Here is a 24,685-nt window from a genome sequence, read left to right as displayed (position 1 = left end):
GTTTGTTCTTTGAGGTCGGCGCACATAATAAAGAAACATTTTCATTTAAATCCCTATTTTGTACACCCGGGTATAACATGTGTATCATGCGCATGTTACACCCGGTTAAATTTGACATACCCAATAAAATAAAACATGTGAACCTAACAAACTATAAAAAAAAAAAAATAAATAAATAAAAAAGGCGAAAAGAGCATACTCCGTATTATATTTTGAAAAAGAAACATTCCCAACCAAAGAACATAAAGGGTTTACAAAAAGAATGCAATATACTCTAATCTTGATTTCATTAAATTTCTACCCATGTCCCGCATTAATTGATGAAGTCTTTTCAAAAATATCATTTTCCAAAAAATATTTTCTCTCCCTCCATAAATTCAGTTTCACATTTTTTTTGACACAAAAGTTTAAGACGTGACACATATCATGGTTAGGGGGGCTGCTAGAACGGTGGTGGTGGATTTGCGTGGGGGCTTTTTATTAGTTTTCATTTTATTTTTTTCTATAACCAATCATGTGGTGACACGTGTTAAATTAAAAAAAAATTACATATCTCTTTAACAAGTTACTAGTCAATTGGGACCAATAAAAGCAAATGACCCCCAAATTCAAATTATTTAAAAATAATTTATAGTTGGCATTATTTTGAGCGAACGAGCAAAAGTTGAGATTATTTTTACTATTTTTCGTACTAGAAAAAAAAAAACTAAAGAACATGAATACTCATACAAGTCAAATTCAAAGAGCATATGGGATAATTCAGTGGCGTAACCTGAAATTTTACATTAAGAAGGCCAAGCTCAAATACAAATCATTTATTAGTACATATATACTAGGAGTCGAACTTTGGTCTACTTAGCTACAATGTATAAGGTATAAATTCATGTATATATAACTTTTAACTGAATCATAAGGGGCCAAGGCCTACCCCAGTCTCCCCTTGATTCTGCCCCTGGGATAATATACTTAAAAAAAATGCCCAAAAGAATATGAATATTGAAGAACATATAAAGCAATTGAAATAAACATTATTGTATTATTGAAAAAACCTAGTTATTTTTTAATTATGTTTTTTTACACACCTTACAGAACATTTTTTGTAATGTAAAGAACATATAATTTAGACCAATAGAACATAATGGTCATACTCAAATATTATATTCCATTCCAATTAAAAAAATGTGGATCGAAAAAATGATAAAACCCTTTAAAAATTTTAAAATGAACATATACACTAAGATAGGATGAACATTGATTTTACAACGTAACTAATAAATATAAGAAACATAATCACGCTGTATAAAGAACATCATCTTCAAGCTTAATTTGGCGAAAATTGATCTACAGGTCTCATAATAAATATACAAATCCAATAAATATCAAAATTGCAAAGAAACAATGACATTCACGATAATCATGCAAAACAATGTAATTATTATAACATATTTAATGATCAAACTAGTGTGTCACCCAAGCGTTGCCCCGGGATGTTACTTTGAGTAATTTATTTCTGTTTTTTAATATAGTGTTTGAAGTATTACTAATTTGGAATGTGATGTTGAATATGGAAGAGAATATAAATAATATGTGTTTCTTCATTTTTGAGTTTGGATGCAATTTTGTATTCTGCATTTAAATACATTTATGTGGAAGAATAGAACATAAATGATTGGTAGTTAAGATGGTAAGGCATGTGGTGTTCTTTCCATAAGGTTAGGAGTTCAAACCTATTTATATGCGTTTTTAATTAACATTGTCAAAATGGTGTCTAATACAAAAGTCAGCGAAAATAAACAAGAACAACATAATAGAGGAAATTCGGTGTGGCGTGATAAATCATTGCCTTTGAAAACGAATTCGGGGGTGCACAATTGTGATCGTCATATCGTCCCTTAAGGTTACACCCCATTCTCACACTAAGGCACTTTAGAGTAAGAGGTGGAGTCATTGTAAACTTATGCCCTAAGAACAAAATGTATTTAGCTATTTTGTGTGTGTTATTCTGATTTTTGCACCATGAATATATAGCATAATCATGGATAGATGAAAAGAGGAGGGAGATGAAAATGAAGAGAGTTTAATTAGAATTAAGGAAGTAGATTAAACTCCAAAACATATACTTAAAGATGGAGTAATGTGGGGGTTACAAAGCATCAATCTAGAACAAGAAAATAATCCAAGTAGGCAAAAAGCCACTCAAGAACTTGTAATCCCATGTGCCCGACCGGGCAAGACCACGCCCGACGGGGTGAGCAAGCCAGCACGCCCGACTTGGCGAGCTTGCCCGGGCACATGAGATTTCCCCATTTTCTTGAATTCTTGTTTTCTCCTTCTTCCGCCCAGAAATATTCACCAAAATACTCCTTTTACTTGATATATGAGAATCTAATCTTTGTTTTTCTTCCTTTAACACAACACAGGTTACCCAATATGAGTAACAAAATGTATTACTAAATACTAATGAGATTGTTGTAATTCTACAGTCTTTTTTTATCCTTCTTCCTCCTACTTCCTCCATATCTCAACAACAATGACGAATATGACCCGGTAGCACATCAAACAGTAAACCCAACACCATCAACCCCACAACAAACCTCAACCCCAACACAACCATTTCAATGGCGAAACAAAGAAAATCTTGAGAATAAAATACAAATTACGGCATGGTTAACCCTAAAGGAAAGATATTTATCATTTTGCGTGTGAGTTTTCCATCCTCCATTGATATTGATCCTCAAATTCTATTGTTGCGAAATTGAGAACTCCTCAACTTCCATTGTTGAGATTGAAGATAGCATGAAATTATCAATATATGGAATTTTTTAAGGAAATTTTGCCATTTGCTACCAAGAAAAACACCTCGCTTCACATTTGATACCAGTTATATTTTTTTTTTTACTTTGCTACCGCCTAAATAAGAGTTTGTTAAAAATCACTACCACTTGTCTTACACCATTAGTATTTCCGTTACCACCGCCCAACCACCGTCCAGCCACCACTCCTTCCCACCCACCTGCTGCCCAATCCACCGCCATTGTTCAACATCAAACACACCGCAACCACCATCCAGCCACCAGTCCTTCCCCACCCACCAGTTGCCCAAGCTACCTCCACCGTTGCCTGAGCCCAATCCCCTGCCGACGACTCCGGCCACCCAACCCCCAACGACAGTAGTGTCGACGCTGGTGTCGCGACCCTCCCCTGAAAACCACTTCCCAGCCCCCTCCCCTCGAAAACCCGATCCCAGCCCCTCCCCTTGAAAACCCAATCCCAGCCTCTTCCCATCGAAAACCCGATCCCAACCCCATTCTGACCGATCCTATGCAGCGCGAAGGAGTTTTCGGAATCCCCAGCCACTTAAACCACCATAAGCAAAACCCTAAAACCTGTTTAGGGTGGTTTTGGTCTAGCGGTTTAGGGTTAGGGTTGTCGGTTTTCGTTTGGTAAGGGGAGGGGTTCGATTCCGACATAAATCACCGGCGCCACCTACAGCTTTGGGCGCTGGCCGCCGGTAAGGGAAGGGGGGAGGGTGGCTGACGGGGAGGGGCTAGGCTTTTTTGGGTGGCTGTTTTTTTTTTTTTTTTTTTTTTTATAAATTTAACGGAGTCTTAACGGAGTGGTAGTGATTTTTAACAAACTATGATTTAGGTGGTAGCAAAGTAAAATAAAAAATTAAAGCGGTAGTAAATGTGAAGCATGGTCCTTTTACTGGTAGCAAATGTCAAAATTTCCTTTTTTTTTATGGTATAGAGAAAGGCCCTACCGGGCTAGAAACTCTCACAAGTCAAACCGACTAGGGTTAGCGGATTAGGCTCTTTGGGAGGGGGGGGAGAAAGGTGATTATGAGATGACTAACATTACTACTAGATCAAGATGTGTACTCAATGAAATGGAATTAAAAAATTTAATTTTATATTATAAAACTAGTCAAACTAGTATTATTACACATTTAAGTCTTGTTCTTTTCACCTTAAAAAAATAATATTAAGTAAAAATAATTTCAGTTTAGTAAAATAAATTTCAGTTCAGTAAAAATAATTTCAATTCAGTAAAAATAAGTTTAGTTCAGTAAAATTTAGTTTTCTTAAAGAAGAATTATAATGAAAAACCAGTAAAAATAATTTCAGTTCAGTAAAAATAATTTAATTTTAGTAAAAATAATTTCAGTTTAGTAAAATTAAGTTTAGTTTAGTAAAAACTAGGTTAGATCCCGTGCCATGCACGGTGATCTTTAGTTATATATATAGTTATATAGTTATGATTGAGAAATATTACTGTACTCAGTATAATCATAAATTAGTCGAGAAATAATAATATAAAAGTATGAAATTTGTTAATTTGGTATTTGCAATTTTAATTGTAGCTTCCAATACACAACTAAAACAAAAGTAGACAAAAAATCTAAGCAATATTTTTTCTTATTGTAAGATTATTTTAAAATTTTGATTTTTGGTATATAATTGATTATTTTTTTTTTAGAAAGATTTGTGAATAAATCTTTTATCTGAAATATAATAATTACTACATGTTAATATGGAATATGTAAATAATAATAATAATAATAATAATAATAATAATTACTACATGTTAATATGTTAATCTTTTATCGTTCTGGGATTTCAGCGAGAAAAGAGGTTGACATTGGGTTGGCTGGAGGGAACGACGAGGCCCTCAGACCTGCGGATGTGTTACTTTATTCATGGGATCGTGGTCGCGATGTCTGTGTTGATTTGACAGGGTCTTCTCCTTCGACACAGTCAGGGCTATCAGACTTTATTCCTGGGCGGGTTGTGGCTGATGCTGCTCATCGAAAGCGGGTTAAGTATGAAGCTCGATGTCAGGCGATTGGATACGGTTTCATTCCCTTCTCCTTTTCTTCGCTTGGGGAATTAGAGAAGGAGGCTGTTGCGTTACTGAAGCGGATTCAGATGTTCTCGACGACGCAAGACATTAGGGGTCGTGCTGCAGCTCATATCTTCACTAGGGTAGGATTTGTTATAGCTAGAGGAGTGGGGGCCCAGATTGTATTTCGGCTTCCCACTAATTTATTGTAGGTTGTATGACTTTTGTTTTTGAGATATAATAATAATAATAATAATAATAATAATAATAATAATAATAATAATAATAATAATAATAATAATAATATGATTTTTGTAAATGATTTGTTTCCTTAATTGAAATAACTTTTTTTAGTAAAAAGAAAAAAATAACCATGGATACACCAGGAGATGACACATGTCATTACTGGTGTGTCTTTTAGTATATAGTACTAGTTCTTTTCCCGAGCAATGCTCAGATATTCACAAGAAAACAAATTATTTTTATAAATTACTATGTTTGAGAAGTATTTGTTTATATTATCAAATTATTATAGATTGGATACGGTAATGTAGAGTACTTAACGATTCAAGAGAAAAAGAGAAAAAAATATTATACAAAAAAATATTTTATTTATTTAAGTTGTTATAGTTGCTCTATTTTTTAGGTTGCTTTTTTTTTTTAATCAGCTATGTTATTAATTTTTTTGAACAAAAAAGAGAAAAAAAAAAGCTTTTTGGCGGGAATTTTTTAATACAAACGCGACATGTGTACTTTGGGGATAGGGCTGGGGATTACTTTAGTATATTAGTATTGATTGAATTTTTTTTAGTAAAAAGAAAAAAATAACCAAGGACACACCAGGAGATGACATATGTCATTACTGGCGTGTCTTTTAGTATATAGTATTGATTGATGATTGATGATTGATTGATTGATTGATAAGTTTAGTTCAGTAAAAATAATTTCAGTTCAGCAAAATAGGGCCTTACATCACTTCTTATGGCAGTTGTGCACTAACACTTTGCCTACCAGAGCTCTTCTTAGAGCCAGACATTTGACAGAGGATGCTGTGTGCCCTTGGTGTAGAGTTGAGGAGGAGACGATGGACCACGCTTTGTTTGATTGTATGAGGGTGCGTGATTATGGAATGAGTGTGGTTGTGCTGGCTTGCTGCAAGATAGAGAGGGGAGTATGTGTGATTTAATTGCAAGTTGGAGGGGCTCGAGTGTTAAACAGAAGCAGAAGGCTGTGTATCTTGCGTGGGTGATTTGGTTTGAGCGAAACCTATGGGTTTTTGATGGTAAACAAACTGACAACTCGGTTCTTGTGGCTCGAGTGAATAGGCTTGTGGATGAGTATGATAAATATAACCAAATGATCTACAAAGGCCTAGCCCCTCCAGTTCAGAATAGTAGAGCAACTTGGGCTGCCCCACCTGCTGGAATGGTGAAAATCAATGCTGATGCGTGCTTGGCTGTAGATGGATGGGTTGGTTTGGGGGTGGTGGCGCGTAATTACAAGGGGAAGGTGCAGTTTGCAGCAACCAGAAGAGTTAGAGCTCTCTGGCCACCCGAGATTGCAGAGGGGAGAGCATTACTCTTCGTGATTAAGTTGGCCAGACGTCTTGGATATGATAATGTCGTCCTCGAATCAGATTGCCAAGTCTTAATCAATCGGCTCACTAGAGAAGCAGTTTTCTTTACAGATTTTGATAATGTGCTAGAAGATATCTTGTATGGGAGTAGTTGTTTTGAGTCTTTTTCTTGGTCTCATGTGAAAAGAGGGGGTAATATTGTCGCCCACCATCTTGCTAAGTTAGTGCCATTTGGAGTAGAACAAGTTTGGGTAAATACTTGTCCTAGGGATATTTCTCCTTATGTACTCTCGGACGCTTTGTCCCTTGATTAATAAAATGCACTAGCTCGACGGCTCTTAAAAAAAATAGGGCCTTACATTTTACACTCCCGTAACAGGGAGTATTCCAAAATTACAAAATTGGCAATTTTTTTATTTGAAAAAATAACTTCTACTCCGTTTTTGGTGTTTTGTTGAGCTTAGCAAGCAGGAAGAAAAAGAGTGAGAAAACCAACCAAATTCTTCTCTTTCCCCCTAAAAATTCTTCTCTCATCTCGACACAATCAAATCAAAAATCCAAATTCTATATTTAATTAATTTATCGTCAATCTATTGAATTCGATATCAAATCATGTATGAACCCTAAAAAAAGTTGCAGAAATTCCCACAAAAATGGCGGTCACTGAAGCAGAATCATCATCATCTTCAACACCAGCATCAAATTCTGAATTTCAGCCTTCTAATGGCGCTCACTACCTCGCTAAATGCGTTCTTCCGAGCTCCGTTGTTCTTCAAGTTGTTCATGGCCATATTCGTTCTCCTTCTTCCAATGACATCGTTTTTGGCAAGGTCTTATTTAATCTAATTCAATCAAGCTTTGATTTGATTTTAATTTTTAGTGTATTATTTAATTCCTGTTATTGTTTTTGATCATAATTTCTGTTCGTATTTGTTCAGTTTTTATTGGGGTTGAGTTCAATATTTTGAATTGATTTCTGTGATTGTTGTTACTAGGTTTCAATACTAAAAATGGTTGGTTTGTGACATATCTAGTGTTAATTGTATCGATTACGAAAACCGTGTTATTGTCTGTTTAAAGTTCTTTGTATTGGACTATTGGTGATGAAAATGAGCCAGTGTTTAAAAATTTAGGGGGGAAAACTCCCAAGTTTATGCAATCTTTACTCACTGGCATCATGAAACACAATTATTTTTCTTTTGTTGATAATTGAAATCTCTACCATTTCGTTTGTTTCGGTTGCCCTTAATCGTGTTTTTTTTCGTGCTATGTACTTAAATGGCAATGAGGGGATTTTGCTTAACAGTTATCTGATTTTCTTATTTGCTACTGATATCAATCATTGTGAAATGAGGTTGTGTTTTTTTTTTTTTTTTGTTAGGCTGTTTGTTTCTATACTACGGTCTTTTTGTTTATTTGTCTCAAATGTAGTGGTCATCTGCAAAAATTCTGTCTTCATGCATATTCCGTATGATTTTATTTTGAGTTGCTCACAAGTCAGAGTAAGGTGTTATCATGTAGAAATGAAGCAATTGTGTTTTATGCATGTCTTTAAATTGAGTAAGAATATTCACTTGGTAGTCAATTCAGAATATGTCTAAATGGGTTGTATCGTGCAGGAGACATCTATTGAGTTGGTAGAAATGAGTGAGGATGGCGTGGTGCAATCTATCTGTGAGCAACCAGTATTTGGTATAATAAAAGACATGGCTATTCTACCCAGGACTAAGAAACCTCGTACACATAACTCACAGGTTTTACATGATATAAGGAACCCTCATCATAATGGCTACATCTCTTTTCTTGCGGGGTAATTGAATGCATATTTTATTCCTTCTGCAGGTTATGGGGAAAGACATGTTGGTTATCATTTCCGATTCTGGAAAGCTCTCTTTCCTAACATTTTGTAATGAAATGCACAGGTTCTACTCTCATCTAGAGCCTTCCTCTATGGGTTCCCCTCTGCTTTTTAATAGTAAAATTGGATGTATTTATGGTTTCTCATTGTTGTGAACTAATTATGGTTTAGTTGGTGACTTATATTTGTGCTTCCGCTGACTGATTAGGTTCTTTCCAGTGACTCATGTTCAACTTTCAATCCCTGGCAACTCAAGACACCAGATTGGTAGAATGCTTGCTGTTGATGCCTTGTAAGTATTTTCTTTGGAATTATTGCAATGTAATTTTGCCACCTCTTCATATCCATATTTGGAGACTATATCCAGGCCATGCTTTGCTCTGATGCAAATGTAGGGTGCCTCATCAATAAATAGATTCTTGCTACACTCTTAACTGTTTAAATTAGCGTGATGGATTCAATGCTGGTTCGTCGGTCAATTATTAGCAAAGGGCTTTTCTGATTTCCATTTATCCATGAGTGGTGCACTAGAAGGATTATTTTGTAAATGCATCTCTACTCACCGGTATCACAAATGACACGAGAGTCCTAGTTTGAGACTTTGAGTGTTGGATGCCTAGATGTTTGATCTAGTTAATCTGACTAATACATTGGCACACTATAAACTTGTGTGTATGTTGTATGTATGACCATGTGTCAATTTCCTGGTTGTAATTTTAATTTTGTGTTCCATGAACTTGATGTTGTGCTTAAATTTCTCTTCCTAATTGTGCTTCTTAATTCTAGTTCTCTTTCAATCTTTGTTCACATTCTTCCTCCCTAATTCACTACTCTGTTCTTTCTACTGCTTTCCATCAATTTCTTGTTTTTGATTGTGTTTGTGTGTTTAATTGTGCTATTTGTTCCAGAGGGTGTTACATTGCCGTTAGTGCTTACGAAGAACGTGTTGCTCTTTTTTCTGTTTCACAATCAAGCGATGTTGATATGATTGACAAGGTATTAGAGTTATTTGAGTTTACTATATGCAAATGATCCTTGATCCTGGAATGTACTGCAAGTTTTTTCTGTTATATTCAAGTATATTCTGTTTGGGGTTTTCTTATGAAGTTGAAATATTCCTTTGCTTTGTTCTAGCGAATAACCTATCCTCCTGAACCTGAGGATGATTTGATTGACATTGAACTCCAGCAAACCAGCCAGTCTATCTTGGTTAATTCATTGCCTGTAGAGGAAATAAGTGTAAAGTCTGCTCCAACACCTCCAATATCATATATAAATGGAACAATTTGGAGCATGTGCTTTATTTCAAAACATTCTGACCAATTGAGCAAGGAGCACAATCCTGTACTAGCAATTCTTGTCACCAGGTAAAAAATTCCAAATAAGAAAACATTGCTGTTTTTTGTCTATGCTCATGGATCTTGTTATTTTGATTACTAGTGAGATGACTTAGGTCATTTTTTATATGTGCCTCAAATTTAAAGAAAGATAATAATCTGCAGGAAGGAATCATCCTTGAATGAGCTGCTTCTTTTGGGTTGGGATGTCAGAGAGAATACAATCCATATTCTTTCTAGGTTTGTGGAAAGTGGACCCTTAGCTCGTACTATTGCTGAAGTTCATGGATCTCCGGGACTTGCATTTTTATTTAGGGTTGGTGATATCTTACTTATGGATCTTAGTGATGCTTGTAATCCTTTTTGTGTGCAAAGAACAGACCTGAGTACTCCAATCAACCCAAGTGAGGAAAAGAGTTGTATGGAAGACCCTTTCAAGATGCAGGATGGTGATGATGAAGGCTTCATTGCTGCTCGTGCTTTGCTAGAGTTGCAGGATTATGGGATGGATTTTAATAAGGGCAATGATCCCATGAGCATTGATGCGGATGTGCACAGTGCTAAATCTGTACCTATGTTTGTAAGTTCATGGAGTTGGGAACCAGGAACAAATACGAAACCAAGGATGGTATTTTCGGTGGATACAGGGGAATATTTTTATATTGAAATCACTTTTGGCCCTGATGGTCCTGAGGTCTTGTTATCTCATTGTCTTTTTGTTGGTCTTCCAAGTATAGCACTATTATGGACCACCAGTGGCTATTTGGCAGCAATTGTGGAGATGGACGATGGCATGGTCCTAAAATTGGCAGATGTTGGTGAAATGAAAGATGAATATCTGGCTTATGTAGGTCCGATTCAAAATATTGCTCCCATCCTAGACATGTCAGTCATGGATTATCATGATGAAAAGCAGGATCAAATGTTTGCTTGCTGTGGAGTGGCTCCTGAAGGATCATTGAGGATAATCAGAAATGGTGCAAGTCTGGAAAGATTAGTAAGGACAGCTCCTATATATGAAGGAATAACTGCTATATGGACTGTTAAGATGAGATTAAAAGATTCAAATCACTCTTTTCTTGTGCTTTCTTTTGTTGAGGAAACCAGGGTGTTGTCAGTTGGTGTAAGCTTCACTGATGTAACCGAGTCAGTTGGTTTTCAGCCTGATGTCTGTACATTAGCATGTGGTCTTGTTGTTGATAATGTATTGGTTCAGATTGATCAAAATTATGTCAGACTTTGCTTGCCTACTTCAGTTGCTCATCCAGATGGTATTCCGATGTCTTCACCAACATGTACTTCCTGGTCTCCTGATAAAGTTGGTATTAGCTTAGGAGCTGTTGGACACAACATGATAATTGTTGCTACTGCAAATCCTTGTTTCCTTATAATTCTTGGTGTTAAATTGCTATCATTGTATGACTATGAAATATATGAGATGCAACATGTTAGACTTCAAAGTGAATTGTCTTGCATATCTATTCCACAAATGCACAGTATAGGAAGAGATTCTGGTCCTATCCCAGCTGGATTTGATATCGGTAATACATTTGTGATTGGTACACACAAGCCATCTGTGGAAATTCTATCTTATGTGCGTGGTCAAGGAATACGAGTTCTTGCCGCTGGAATGATATCACTGACAAACACGACTGGTACCGCTATCAGTGGGTGTATTCCGCAGGATGTAAGACTTGTGCTGGTTGATAGGCTGTATATTCTCTCTGGGTTAAGAAATGGAATGTTGTTACGCTTTGAGTGGCCTACAACATCCTGGGAATCTGATCTTCCCTGTTATAGGACCACTTTGTTTTCAAAATCTGGTTTGTTTAAAGCATCAGCTCCAGCCGTTCTTGGTCCACAGCTTAGTGGTGTCAACTCCTATGAAAGGCCAAAGGATAATGATCCTGTTCATCTCCTATTAATTGCTATTCGTCGGATTGGTATTACCCCTGTTTTCCTTGTTCCTCTCAGCGAGTCATTAGATGCTGATGTTATTGCTCTCAGCGATAGGCCTTGGTTAGTCCAAGCTGCTAGGCACAGCCTTTCATACATTTCAATCTCGTTTGAACCTTCAACTTATGTGACTCCTGTATGCTCAGCTGAATGTCCAAAGGGACTTCTGTTTGTAGCAGAGAACTGTCTACATCTGGTGAGTGTTTGTTTTGGTAGTATATTGGATCAACGGGGTTAGGGCTGTTATTAGATTTTTTTTCCCTTTATAGTCCATATGCTGGGTTAATTAAGTCAGATTGATTTTCTTGGTAGCTAATTCATTCCTACATGCGGCCATGTTAAAGAGTGTAGCTGTCAATGAATAAAGAGTTTGATAGGAACACTTGTGATAAGGACACAAGGATCCTCAAAATGAAAGCCAACTGTCATTTACCTCAAACAAACTAAAACCTCTGTTTATATCACTGAAAATCTTTCTTCATTCAGTCTGGTGATTTGGCAGTTAAAGCTGATCTTTAGACCTATGTCTAAAATATCCTTACTTAAAGATACATGGACATTTGTTTCTTCTGACCTTGCTCTGTTGTCTATTTAATTATAGGACCTCATACCTATATTGCTCCAACATCAACTTTTGTGTTTATAGTAGTAGTATTTTTGTTATTAGACACATGTTTTGCTGGTGATAACTAATGATATAGAAACAACTTGATGTTTCAGGTAGAGATGGTGCATAGTAAGAGGCTTAATGTGCAGAAATTTCATCTGGGTGGAACTCCAAGAAAGGTCTTGTATCATAGTGAGAGCAGGTTGCTGCTCGTTATGAGAACTGATTTGGATATCGATCCGTTTTCCTCTGATATTTGCTGTGTAGATCCCCTTAGTGGGTCTGTGGTCTCTGCTTTTAAGTTCGATGTGGGTGAAACTGGAAAATGCATGGAGTTTGTGCAGGTTGGGAATCAGCAGGTACTGTTGGTTGGAACCAGTTTATCTTCTGGGCCAGCTATAATGCCTAGTGGAGAAGCTGAAAGGTTAGTCGTATCTTGGATTACCTTATCTTCTGACTTTTTTTTTTTTTTTTTTTTTTTTTTTTTTTTTTTGTTTGTTTTGGTTCTTTAAGTTCAGCTTTAAAACAGCACTTGGATCTGGTTCAAGATAAAATTGCCCTTTTGCATTCCGTTCTTATGACTTTTGAGTTAATAGTTTAATATGTCCTGTTTATGTGTGCATCCTAACTGGACATAACTTTGGCAGTACAAAGGGCCGATTAATTATGTTCCGCCTAGAGCACTCGCACAATTCGGATAGTGGGTCAATGACAATGCGTTTGAAGTCGAGTTCATCTACGCAACATATTTCGCCAGTTTGTGAAGCTGCTGGATACACTGCTGAAAGGATGTCTAATAGCAGCCGTTGCAGTAGCCCAGATGATAATAGCTGTGATGAAGTGAAGCTTGAAGATTCTGAAGCTTGGCAACTAGAATTTCTTAGTGCAATTACTTGGCCTGGAGTGGTGCTTGCAATATGCCCTTACCTTGATGAGTACTTCTTAGCTTCTTCTGGCAACGCTGTAAATTGCTATCCTTCCTCTTATCCTGATGATTATTAGATGTACTTGACGATGTTGAGTATCCAATCTTATTTTTATTTTTCAGTTCTATGTATGCGGCTTTCAAAATGATAATCCCAAGAGACTTAAAAGGTATGCTGTTGAAAGAACGCGGTTTATGATAGTCTCATTGACAGCTTACTTCACACGGATTGCTGTTGGTGACTGTCGTGATGGTGTGCTATTTTATGATTATCACGAGGTAAATACTGCTGGCTTCTTCCAGTAAATTCTCCGTTGTATGTTTGTGATTAGTGATAACCTTTTCTTTTTTTTCTTTTTTCTTTTTTTCCTTTTTTTTTTTCCCCTTTTCTTTTGGGTATGAAAAATTGATTCTTAACATTATTTTGGCACCTGTTCTATGAATGTGCTAACACTTGTCTCCGTGACCAAAAACACAAGACTGCAAAGAAACTGGAGCAGATCTATTGTGATCCTGGTCAGAGGTTAGTTGCTGATTGTCTCCTTACTGATACCAGCACTGCCTTTGTTTCGGATCGTAAGGGAAGCATTGCTGTTCTAACATCCTCAACTCATTTGGAAGGTTAGCTTTATTTTTTCATTATTGTAGGCAATAAGCTTTATTTTTTAAATCTAGCTAATCAGGTAGGGGTTTTTCTTCCTACAATGTATTTTATTTTTGGAGATGACATGTTTAGGATCATTAACACCGTGTTTCATCTAATGCCCCAGACAATGCGAGTCCTGAATGCAATCTAACAGTGAGCTGTTCATATTATACAGGCGAGATTGCAATGAGCATCAAGAAGGTAAGTCAAAGGCTAATTTTAGTATCTGTTCTCATTATTCCTTGCAATACTCCGGAGACTATACTTTTTACAGAAGTTTCACCTATAATTTCTAACATAGTTTAATCTGTAAAAGTGTATAGTGTACTTATTTATTTTATGAAGTAGCGTATTCTATTTTTTTATTGAAGTTTTGGGCTGGTAGGTTAGGAGAAATTCCGACCGTAGTAAATTTATTTTTATATGTATATCCATTTAGATTGGCCTCAAAATTAAATTTCCTTTTTGTGATGCTTGGACTTGGCATTTACCCCTGTCATATTATGAAGTGCTGAAACTAGGGAACCTTCATACTATGTGAACTGCTGACACAATGGTACCTGCATACTATGTGATTTTATTTTTGTTTTGTGGAGACAAAGTTTTGATTACTTTTATGTAGAAATAAGGAAAATTGATGTTTGAAAATTACACGTTGAGCCAAATCTAATGAGACCCCCACATGATAATGTTTTCCCTAGAAATTAGTTGTAAAATATGGTCAAAGCTTAGACTAGGAGATAAGAGCTAGAAGATTCATATCAGAATCTATCAGGCCTTAATAAATTTAGGCCAGATTACCTTATTTCCGATACCTCAAGTACCTTAAAGGTGTATAACCTTATTTCAGATACCTACCCTTAAAGGTGTATAACCTTATCTGTAGAAGAAAAAACATTGCAGTCGTGCTATCTTGTTCCTCAAGACATTAGGGCTGATTAGTACTTTAGCTCTCACGGATACTAACCCTAGGACAGCAAAACTGGGTCATCGTTTGGAGCTGAGCCACTCACATGAGGCCTTACTTTCATATAATTGTTTATTTTAACATGTGTATTGAGCTTTATTGTAAATAAATAAAAAAATCAAAACAATATTATTTTGATTTATTCTTTAATTCTCTTTTATATCTATACTTTTAAAATTTATCTTAGTATTTACTCTTATTAATTTATCCCACATTCCCATTAGTGTTTTATGAATTGTATTGATTTCCTTTGCTAAAGTTTTCTCAAACCTTATATGTTTTTTTTTTTTTTTTTTTACTCCAACGTTTTAACTACTCTTTTAAAACTTTCTTGAATTTTATTCTTGGTTCTCTTTTAAAACTTTCTTGAATTTTATTCTTGGTTCTCTTTTAAAACTCCTTTAATATTTTCTTGGATGCTCTTTCTTTTTCTCACTTTACTCACCTGTTTACAAACTCTTTGAACTGATTATTTTGTTATGCCCCTTTCTTTTATATGGTACAATTCCTTATGACGATTCATGTTAGCCAACTTCAAATCATTTTGGATCATCATGGAAAATCTAAAACATATGTACTTGGAAGATGATTAACAAAAGAAACAAAAAAACCACTGTTTGTCCTGATTAAGGAAAATTTTGATGATGTGAAACCAAAGGATGGTATCAAAGTGCATAAAATGCTCACTCCTTCTCCGGTTATTCTCCTTGAATTAGTCTGGATTAACATTTTATTTAGACTGTTTTACAAGGTTAAAGAGTTAAGCCAAGTGCGGTAAGTATGCATAATTTCAACCTCTTAACTAGTCAGCATCCGGCCCAAGTCCTTCTCCCAACACTATACTGCCTCCTTTAAGTCAAGAAGAGATGGGATTTTCATATCTCTATCAGCAATTACTGATGAAAAAAGAAATCTGGAAGAAGATTTAGAAGAAAGCTATGTTTGAAAAGAAAAGGAAGAAGAATCAAATGGGAGGCAGTGGGAATCACATGATCTACTATAATAGAGAAAGGGAGGGAGAAAAGAAAATGTAGAGAGAAAATAGTCAATACCTTTGGCAAGTTGTGAGATGGATTAAAGACTGGAAATTTTTCCGAATCTGTCAATCTCTCACAAGTCGTTATTTTCTTTTATCCCTTTCCTAGGCAACTTCCTAGATGTGCAAGAAGGGAAGCCTTGCACTTGGTTGAGGCATCCTGTGGTATGTGCCTCTTAATCTGCGTTGACTGAAGACTACTGAGATGTTCTTTTGTTGGCACCTTGCAGTGCCTTGTGCTTTAGTGTATCTCAGTTGTGTTTTTTGCCGGGAAGCTCCTTGTAGTGAACCAACCTAGTGGATGGCATACGAGTAGTCTAATATTGTTAGTACTTAGATGTCATCAAATTATTAAGTATAAATAAGGGAGAATATGCAATGAACCGAGAGACGCCACCTGTCCACATGAGACAAAAGCTCAGTCTAGAATCATCCTAGGATTGAAACCATGTATGTAAATAGTGAGAGAGAAAAACTGATTAGGCAGGTAATTGTTGTTTAAAGTCATCACCTTGGTGAATGGTTGCTTTTCAGTAATTTGGAGAGTGGTACCTAAAGCTACTAGTTTGTTAAAAGAAACTTAGTATATTAATGAAAGATTCAATCTTTCTCTCTATTTTCTGTCTTCTTTGTGTGAGCCAAATAAGTCGGTCATGAATCCATAACAAAGGAGCAACATTGGCTCTATTCTCATTAGCTTATTTTTGCTGAACTTATCTTTGTTAAATTAAAACTTACCTTTACTTATATTTAGTGGTAATGGAGCAAATAGAGTTAACAAATTTAGTGGTGATGAAGGGAAATTAGTGTATGCAGCAATTCATTTATTCTATGCAATTGGGCCGCTATGACACTTATGTTTGTCTCATCTTTAGAGAGAATGGTTTGGCGTTATTTGAAAAATGGCATTTCCAGGTTTAAGGCTGCACATCTGAATTGTTATTTTCATGTAATTACTATGTGTTTTCTTCTTTATAGATTGTTTCATGGAAACTATTTAGGCATTGAAAATCGATATATTCTGTCATGTTGTCACTATTGATGTTGTGTGCCTCTTGGACTTGCTGTGAAGTTTTCTTGAATGCTATGTGATTTTCATTGTCACTTTTAGTGCATGGCATTCTATCATGTTGTTACTATTGATACTTGCTGCATGTGTTCGTGTAGGGGTCATTCTCTTATAAAATGCCTGCTGAAGATGGATTTAAAGGGTGTGACGGTGGTAATAGTGTTGTTGATTTGTCACGCAATGGTATCATGGCCAGTACTCTACTTGGAAGCATTTTAATTTTCATCCCTATATCCAGGTACCTTTCTTTTGAATCTGGAACTATATTGTTTTCAAAACTATTTGATTAGTAGTGAACTTTACTGCCTCTTTGAAAATTTTATTATAGAAGAGACAAATGTAAAGTTTACCAAGCTATTATCCTCTAACCTTACATAAATATCTTATTTACCATTTTAACAGATGAATTGCTTATTTATTTGTATTATCATTAAATTAGCTAATGATTCCCTCCCAGTTAAAATGACTGGCAGATTTATAAGTTGTAACAGCATATACTATATAGAATTATAGAGCATACACTTTGTAATGGACTGATTATCTAGCTTTGAAATTCAGATTTTACAATGCAAGTATAATAAAAATAGAAGTTTGAATATCGAATGAAAATTGCAAGGTTTACAAAAGATAGGTTAATAGCTTGAGGCTGTCACTCTTTAACAATGGCTTGAGGCCATTACACACATGTTCATGAGTCTGCCCCAGTCTCTTGTAGAGGAGGCCTAGCAAACTACTGCTAAAGGATGCTCAGAAGCGATATGTTCCAAATGTTCCTGGAACTTTAAATTATATACTTCCTCCGACTTTTACACTATTTACACACTACACTTTGACTCGATTTTGTGATTTATATATACAATTAAACATAATCATGTGGGATTTTGTATCAATCGTCTCGATGTATATATTATTAATATCCACTTTTTATAATTTTACATTGTAGATAATAAGAGATATTAATCATTGAAACATGCGTTGGCAAACGTGATATTGACACGTAACTAATAAAACGGAGGAAGTATTGAGTATTAAAAAAAGACGTGTTACACTGTTACATATATTTCCTCTGTATTTTCAGATGGAACACAATAAAATAGGGTAAAATAAATCAAATAAAATGTGATGGAAGAGCAATTTTTATTTATTTATTTTTAAGACCAAAAAAGGAATTTAGCTAAAAGAAAATCTACGGATACGAAGGATATGGGAAGAGGAAGGTGCAGACAAGAAAAATGATATGAATTAGCGAAGCCAAATAAACGTAAGGTGAAAACATAAAAAGGAAGTAGCAAAGCATAATACTAAATCTTATAAATTAAAAAATAAATTGCAAAGCATGTATATTGGGATTTGATCATGCTACTTGCGGTAATATGGGTTATCTTATCTTGCTAACAACCAACCATGGAGTCATTTCTAATAGTTTTTGTATTATTTTATCGTGAACCTTCATATGCTGTGTTTGGTTGGTTTTCCAAAAACACGGGCCTTTTGAAATCGGGGGCCTTATTTTGTTGCACAACTTGCGTAGGCTATTAGCCAGCACTGATGGTAGCTGCTTTTAAAACGTCGAACCCTGCAAAGTGATGTACTTCATTACATAGTAGCAAGTAAGGTATCCCTTATTGAAATCCCAATTTGAGACACTAAGCAGTCTCTGTGGAATTGAAGGGAAAAAGAAACCTGTTTTGTCTCAGCTGATTTCTTTTGTTTAATCCCTTGATTGTCTTCATTTATTTAACAATTTAGCAAATTTATGTACCTGTTACTTATAAATAATGTTATTGAAGGTGTTCAAAGGCCGGTTTAGAGGAACAACTCCATGAAATTGTTGTACTTCTTCAGTTCTGTGGGTGTTCTTTGTAGTTCAATGAGTTAATCTGGTTTTAGTATGTCATTTATGCTCTCTTTGATATTGCCACAGGGAGGAATATGAGCTTTTGAAGCCTGTACAAGCCAGACTTGCAGTTCATCCTCTTACTGCTCCTATACTTGGGAACAATCATAGCGAGTTTCGTAGTCGTGAGAACCAGGTATACAAATCAGGATATTTCTTTTTCGTGTTTGATTTGGTCTTTTAAAGGGTCTTCTCATCAACTTATTTTGACATCTTAATGTTTTAAGTTAAACTTTTACGGACTTTATTGAGCTTGTGTCTTAACTTGTGTGTGTAAATTTATAGTCTTAACTATATCTGGTGAAATGAGGAAAACACACCCTAAGTTCATTCTCACACGTTTAGCAATTATTTGTCATTTTAGTATCTAGGATTGAACCTTATCATACTCTTCTAAGATACTACTTATAAAACAATTACCTGATGTAACCTTAATACAAATCGGCATATATAAATATATAATATACAAATATAAACAGATGCACAGGGTAGTAGAATGGGAGGGTAAGATGCCTCTAGAGTTAATTGTATCAAAGGGTATTTTTTTGTTCATTCGGAGCGCTCTTCAAATGAGCATAAAAGTCCTATTGAGTAAACAGTTATCAAGTGAAAAGAAACGATGAGTTTCATTAGAGAATTGTTATTTTCGTAATCCCCTTTATGTTGTTTGTATAAAGTATATATATGAAAAATGGATTTTATTACATATTTCATGCTCTTTCCATTACTAAATCACATTTAAAATTTTGGATTGTGTGAAAGAATTAATGAAAGAAGTTATGTTTAAATTACATATTATAATTTATAACCATCATAGCCTTAAGAAGTTTTCTATTAGATGAATTGCAAGTTTCTAACATGAACGGCAAAGTCATATAAATATAGATGGAATCACCAAGTTACCTTATAAACTATACCGCAGACATTCCAGTCCAATTGTCCAGTCATGATATCCCATTTTTGTAAGAGCGCAGCTACTTATATTAGTAATAGAGAGGGTATTATGGTGACTTTTTTTTTTTTTTTTTTTTTTTTTTTTTTTTTTTTTTTTTTTTTTTGCAATTTGCTCTGTTGTTTACTTTTTTCCTCACTTGATCAGGGTGTGGTGCCTACAATGCTTGATGGAGACATGTTGGCTCAGTTTTTGGAGCTTACAAGCATCCAACAAGAAGCTGTGTTGGGATTACCTTGTGCAACTGCCGAAGTGTCATCAAGCTCCAGGTCACCTCATTCACCTGTATCAGTTGACCAGGTGGTGCAACTCCTTGAACGAGTTCACAATGTACTTAACTGAACACTTGTTAATCTGCATTTATAAGGTCTCTGTCTGGAACATCAATCTGCTCAGTTGGTCCACCTTCTGTATATATGAAGCTGCATTGCATCCTATATTACTGAAGGATTGTACTGCTGAACAGCAGCAATGCTGTTAAAATTGTGGCACAAATTTTGCAAGTTGAAGCAAAATCTGAAATTATTCATCATAGTCCTGTGACTTCTTTCCGGAGCTGCAATAGGATGTTCATTGGCTATCTGAATTGTGGTTCATCTGCAGAAAAGATAATGCATCTCCATGCTGAGCGAGTGGTTCTTGGGCAGATTTTTCATAAATTTTTTTTTTCAACTAGCTAGAGGATAGTATATGATGTATATCATGTGGGAATTCGTGTACAGAATATGTAAAATAAACTTATTCCTTATCTGATGAAATAGATGAATTTCTTGGCCTGGTAATCTTCATTGAATCTGATTAAGCTACTGTGTTATTACTTATTAGGCTGTACTGATGTGAAATGACTTTTTCGAAAACAGAAGGAAGAAAAAAAGCCAGCGAAGCAAACTTGAAATAGTTGCACCATTTTAAAACCACTCTCCATAAAAAAACAGGAATGAGGTTGAGGTTGAGGTAGTGGCATTGCCCCCTCGTATCCCTATCCCTAAGGTCTAGGGATCAAACCTCATGGGACTCATTTGAGGGATTTCTCTTATCTCTCCCTCAAATGAGCCCCGTTCTTCTTACCATTATTTATAAAAATAATAAAAAAAATAAAATCAAGAAACAGTTTATAGAATGTTAAAAAGTATTACTCTACCCTCACAAGATCATCACCAATCACCAAAAGGGGGATTAAACTAGGAGGGGTGATAAGGTTTTTTACGTTTTTTTTTTTTATACCGAGTAAATCACCTCTTACATAACTCAAAATACAAGAACATAATTGAATTTTTTCCTGACAATATATTACCTCCGTTACATATTATTTGCAAATATTAGACATTTTCCCTCTCTATTTTATGTCAAATCGTTGCAAATAACATGTAACGGAGGTAGTAAATTATTTTCACGCCGTTCCATGACCAGCACCAAGTACATTAGCAACCACTCTACACACAGCTAAAATTATTATCTCTGCTCAAGATCTAATCCATCCAGAGATAGGTATCTGATGTGTTTATAGACAAGGTTCATACTACAATGATATTATGCATTAGCATTATCTATACAAAGAACCAAATACTCAATGCGTTGACTATTAGTCTATTGCCTTCTTAATCTATACTTCTATACTTTAGTATTTAAAAACACAAACCACAATCTATATTAAGCCACATGTCACCATAATCACTTAGATGCCACATGTTACCTCTCTTTATTCTTTCTTTTTAAATTGCCATTTATAATAAATTAACATTAAACTAATTAGTGTTCATTACATTAATAAAATAGTCTTTTCGTCTCTTAAACTTAAATATAATTTAAACCAATGTGTCATTTTATTCAGTACAATATCTATGTATATGAACAACACCGACACTTTTTAAGAAAAATAACCTAAACAACAACCCGTGCATCGAACGGGTCAAAAGGCTAGTTATTGATAATGCTAAGAACCAAAAGCTCTATTGCGTTGACTATTAGTCTCTTGCCTGATTTGATTGTGCTAAGGAAAATGGAATGACAAATGTTACTTTGATACTTGCTGTTAAAGCTCGTCCTTGACTTACGTTTTGTAAGTTCCATGTTTAAGACTCATTTTGTATGCCACATTTCAACAATTTATCCCTTGATAGTTAACTACGTGACTGCTATTAATTTGTAGATTTGCTACACCTGATTTATTTTTATTTTATTTTCATTTAATAAGGTCGATTTTCTGTGCTCTTTTGCTACTTATGTTAGGTGTTAATTTGTTAGATTTTAGGAGTTTGTTCAATTGATAAGCTATGTCGCCTATGTGTTACTCCCTCCGCCCCCTTATTTTTGCCCCATAGGTGCATATTCACTTTATTAATTTTTGGTTAGGTAAAGTTGATGAGAAAGAATAATGGTGGGTCCAAAACATTGTTTGTGAGTGAAAAATAGTGATCCCTATAGCCATAAATGGAATGGAGCAAAATAAAAGGGACACCCTAAAAAAGAAAGTGGAGCAAAAATTAAGGGATAGATCGAGGAGTACTTGTTTTTCCTTTTAATTATCACAAACTATTGCGTCAGTCGCCAAATGTTTCGTGGGGTTTTTGCTTTATACCAAATATTGCTCCCATCGGCGGCAGCGTTGTTATTGGCGGTGGTGTCGTCGACGGCGATAAACTCGTTGATTGTTGATTATATTTGTCCATGACTTAAGCTTGAATTGGCTTAATAATTGCTTCAAATTCTCGGATATTTCAAAAATGCCAAAAAAATCGATTTGGGGTTTTCTTGTGTGATGTATAATTGTTGAAATTGATTGTCCAATGTGATTGTATGTTGAATTGTGAGCATTTTTATAACAAATGCATGTATTTTGGTTGTGAAATGAGCAAAGTACAAGATCTTCAATAGTGGTTCTGCCATTGTTGACCTTCAATGGTTGGAAGACGAAATTCAATGCCAAACCGATGAGAAATCAAAATCAAAATCAATATACTTCGTATTATTTTTTTGTTGTACTGCCACAACCCACAAGTTACTCCTCTGAATAATCTTTATTTGTATCTAAAAGAAAAAATTAAAGACCACATACTTTTTTAATTAATTTAGTTGTAATGTAAACTAACATTTTAACATTTACTGAGTAAATATAAAGCTGTGAAAAACTGAGCCAACCCGAGAATCCGACCTGAACCGGCATTGATATGAACCCAACTTGTACTCGAACAATAGGGTGAAACGAGTGACCTGTAACCCGACCTGAACCTAACCTGATCTTAACCGAAAACCGATTTGATCCAATAGTTTATGACCTAAACCCAAACCTTCACCCAACCTGATAGTAACTGTAAACTGATTTAATCCGACCCGACAGCAATCCAAACTTGAACTAGTACCTGACCCAATTAAAACCAGTACCCGAGTCATGGAAGCTAAGGTTTAATAAAATTTTATATATCTTTTGTTTAGCTTCTGTAAACCCTCAATCTGGTTCAATAAAATCTTTTGTTCAGCTTATATACCTTTTGTTCTCTATTACTCGTATATAGATTTAATATAATCTTGATGATGCTTGATTATTATGGAAAGGCGTAATTATATAGTTCAACTTGATCACTACATCGATATTTATTAGAATTGAACTTGAGCTTGAACCAAAACCCGACCCGAACCCGAATGTACCATCTTATTAACACATCGAAACTCCACTGAACCTGAAATTCAACCCGATTTGAATTTGACTCGAATTGAACCCGACCTATATCCAAAAATGTGAAAGACCCGTTATAAACTAAACTGAAATTGACCCGACCCGAACGTGAACCTGATCTGAAGCTAGATTGACCTAGCATAACCTGTTATAAAGATGAAATACTACAAGAGGGGGTGAATTGTAGTATGGAGGTTGCTAGTCACTTTTTGCGGAAATAAAAGAAACTAAACGAAAGTAGAGAAATAGTGCAAGAGAGATTTTACGAGGAAAACTTCCTAGGCCAAATAGGAAGTGAAAAACCTCGACTCCAAGAGATTTTGACTCAAAACATTCCACTAAAATAGGCCGATGACTCTGTTACAACCTATAAGGAACTTGAGCCTCTATCGAGTTCCTCAATGAACTCGAGTTTTCCAATCAATTAATCCCTCAATCAGTTGTTTACTTTAACTCTCTCTCTAACTTAAGACTTCACTCAAAGCCTAACTCTTTCTCTTTCTCTCAAGAATCAATCAAAGCTTTCTCTTTCTCACAATACAAAGAACTCACTCAAGTTCTCACCCCAATACAAGAGTTCACTCAAACCCTCATAAATTCCCCATTACAAGAGTTTACTCAGACCCTTGAACAACTCTCAAATATATATAAAAAATATATTGTATAAAACTAATACGTTGGACACTTTAAGACTTGTAAGGAACTTGGAACCTGAAGCAACTGACTCAAAAACGTGGAGAGAAAATATAATTATTTTCTACTGCTCTTCCACTTGAGACATACACTATTTTGAAATGACTCACTTAAGTCAGAAAATTTGAAACTATACCTTAACTCTCCTTTTATAGCATGCACAAGGCTTAACCACTACGCCCACTTAATCCTCCACTAACAATCAGTTCCCTTACTTTTAGGCAACTTCCAATTACTTGGACAGTAGAGAAACGTGATAACGTGGTAGTCAAAGTCTTATGCACTATGTTGAACGTGGAGTAAAATCAGGATAACTGATTTCTTGGAGAGAAGATAAAGTAAGCAGTTAAAATCTTATCTGATGAAAAAGATATTTTTGTAAAATAATATTTAAGATATATATTTTTCATAAATAAATAAAATCTTTTTGTAAAATAATATCAAAGATTTATTTTCCAAAAACAGTAAAAATCTTTTTCCCAAAACTAATTTTATCACATTTAAAAACTTTATCTTTATAAAGAAAAATAACTAAATATAAACTCATTCATTAAAATGAACGTTGACTTATTTTTCTTTAACTGACCCATAAGTAACTGAGTGGTAACCTAGTTCCTTCCAAGCTATCAGAATCAGTTCCTTCTAGACTTA

At 35.1% G+C, this 24,685-nt stretch overlaps 2 protein-coding genes across 3 annotated transcripts; both read left to right on the top strand.

The window, feature by feature from the left end:
- The first annotated feature begins 6,015 nt into the window (after positions 1 to 6,015).
- LOC145606969 (uncharacterized) lies at positions 6,016 to 6,732 on the top strand. Its single transcript, XM_081662778.1, has one exon. It carries the CDS (start codon positions 6,016 to 6,018, stop codon positions 6,730 to 6,732), a length of 717 nt encoding a protein of 238 aa, XP_081518904.1.
- Positions 6,733 to 6,851: 119 nt separating this feature from the next.
- LOC145608421 (uncharacterized) lies at positions 6,852 to 20,450 on the top strand. Of its 2 annotated transcripts, XM_081664034.1 has the most exons (15): positions 6,852 to 7,248; positions 8,038 to 8,172; positions 8,261 to 8,340; positions 8,485 to 8,568; positions 9,185 to 9,272; positions 9,411 to 9,643; positions 9,779 to 11,765; positions 12,290 to 12,600; positions 12,824 to 13,139; positions 13,225 to 13,380; positions 13,581 to 13,722; positions 13,872 to 13,948; positions 16,918 to 17,057; positions 18,744 to 18,852; positions 19,816 to 20,450. In XM_081664034.1, the coding sequence occupies exons 1-15, from the start codon at positions 7,072 to 7,074 to the stop codon at positions 20,008 to 20,010; spliced, it is 4,230 nt and encodes a 1,409-aa protein (XP_081520160.1). In that variant the 5' UTR covers positions 6,852 to 7,071; the 3' UTR covers positions 20,011 to 20,450. The 2 variants fall into 2 exon arrangements, with proteins under 2 accessions (XP_081520160.1, XP_081520161.1); XM_081664035.1 differs by lacking the exon at positions 6,852 to 7,248 and having other exon boundaries at positions 8,041 to 8,172; positions 8,496 to 8,568.
- Positions 20,451 to 24,685: the final 4,235 nt, after the last annotated feature.

Source organism: Chenopodium album, chromosome 23 (genome assembly GCF_948465745.1).
Source record: "Chenopodium album chromosome 23, dcCheAlbu1.1, whole genome shotgun sequence".
Taxonomy (NCBI): domain Eukaryota; kingdom Viridiplantae; phylum Streptophyta; class Magnoliopsida; order Caryophyllales; family Amaranthaceae; genus Chenopodium; species Chenopodium album.
The sequence above is the reverse complement of the archived record's forward strand: the minus strand, read 5'-3'. Positions and strand labels throughout refer to the sequence as shown.

Excerpts from the sequence above, each read along its gene's own strand:
- LOC145606969 (XM_081662778.1), top strand. The coding sequence starts at position 6,016 with ATGTGTGATTTAATTGCAAGTTGGAGGGGCTCGAGTGTTAAACAGAAG.
- LOC145608421 (XM_081664034.1), top strand. The coding sequence starts at position 7,072 with ATGGCGGTCACTGAAGCAGAATCATCATCATCTTCAACACCAGCATCA. Across the intron at positions 11,766-12,289 it reads CAGAGAACTGTCTACATCTG|GTAGAGATGGTGCATAGTAA; the intron begins GTGAGTGTTTGT and ends TTGATGTTTCAG. Across the intron at positions 13,140-13,224 it reads TAGCTTCTTCTGGCAACGCT|TTCTATGTATGCGGCTTTCA; the intron begins GTAAATTGCTAT and ends TTTATTTTTCAG.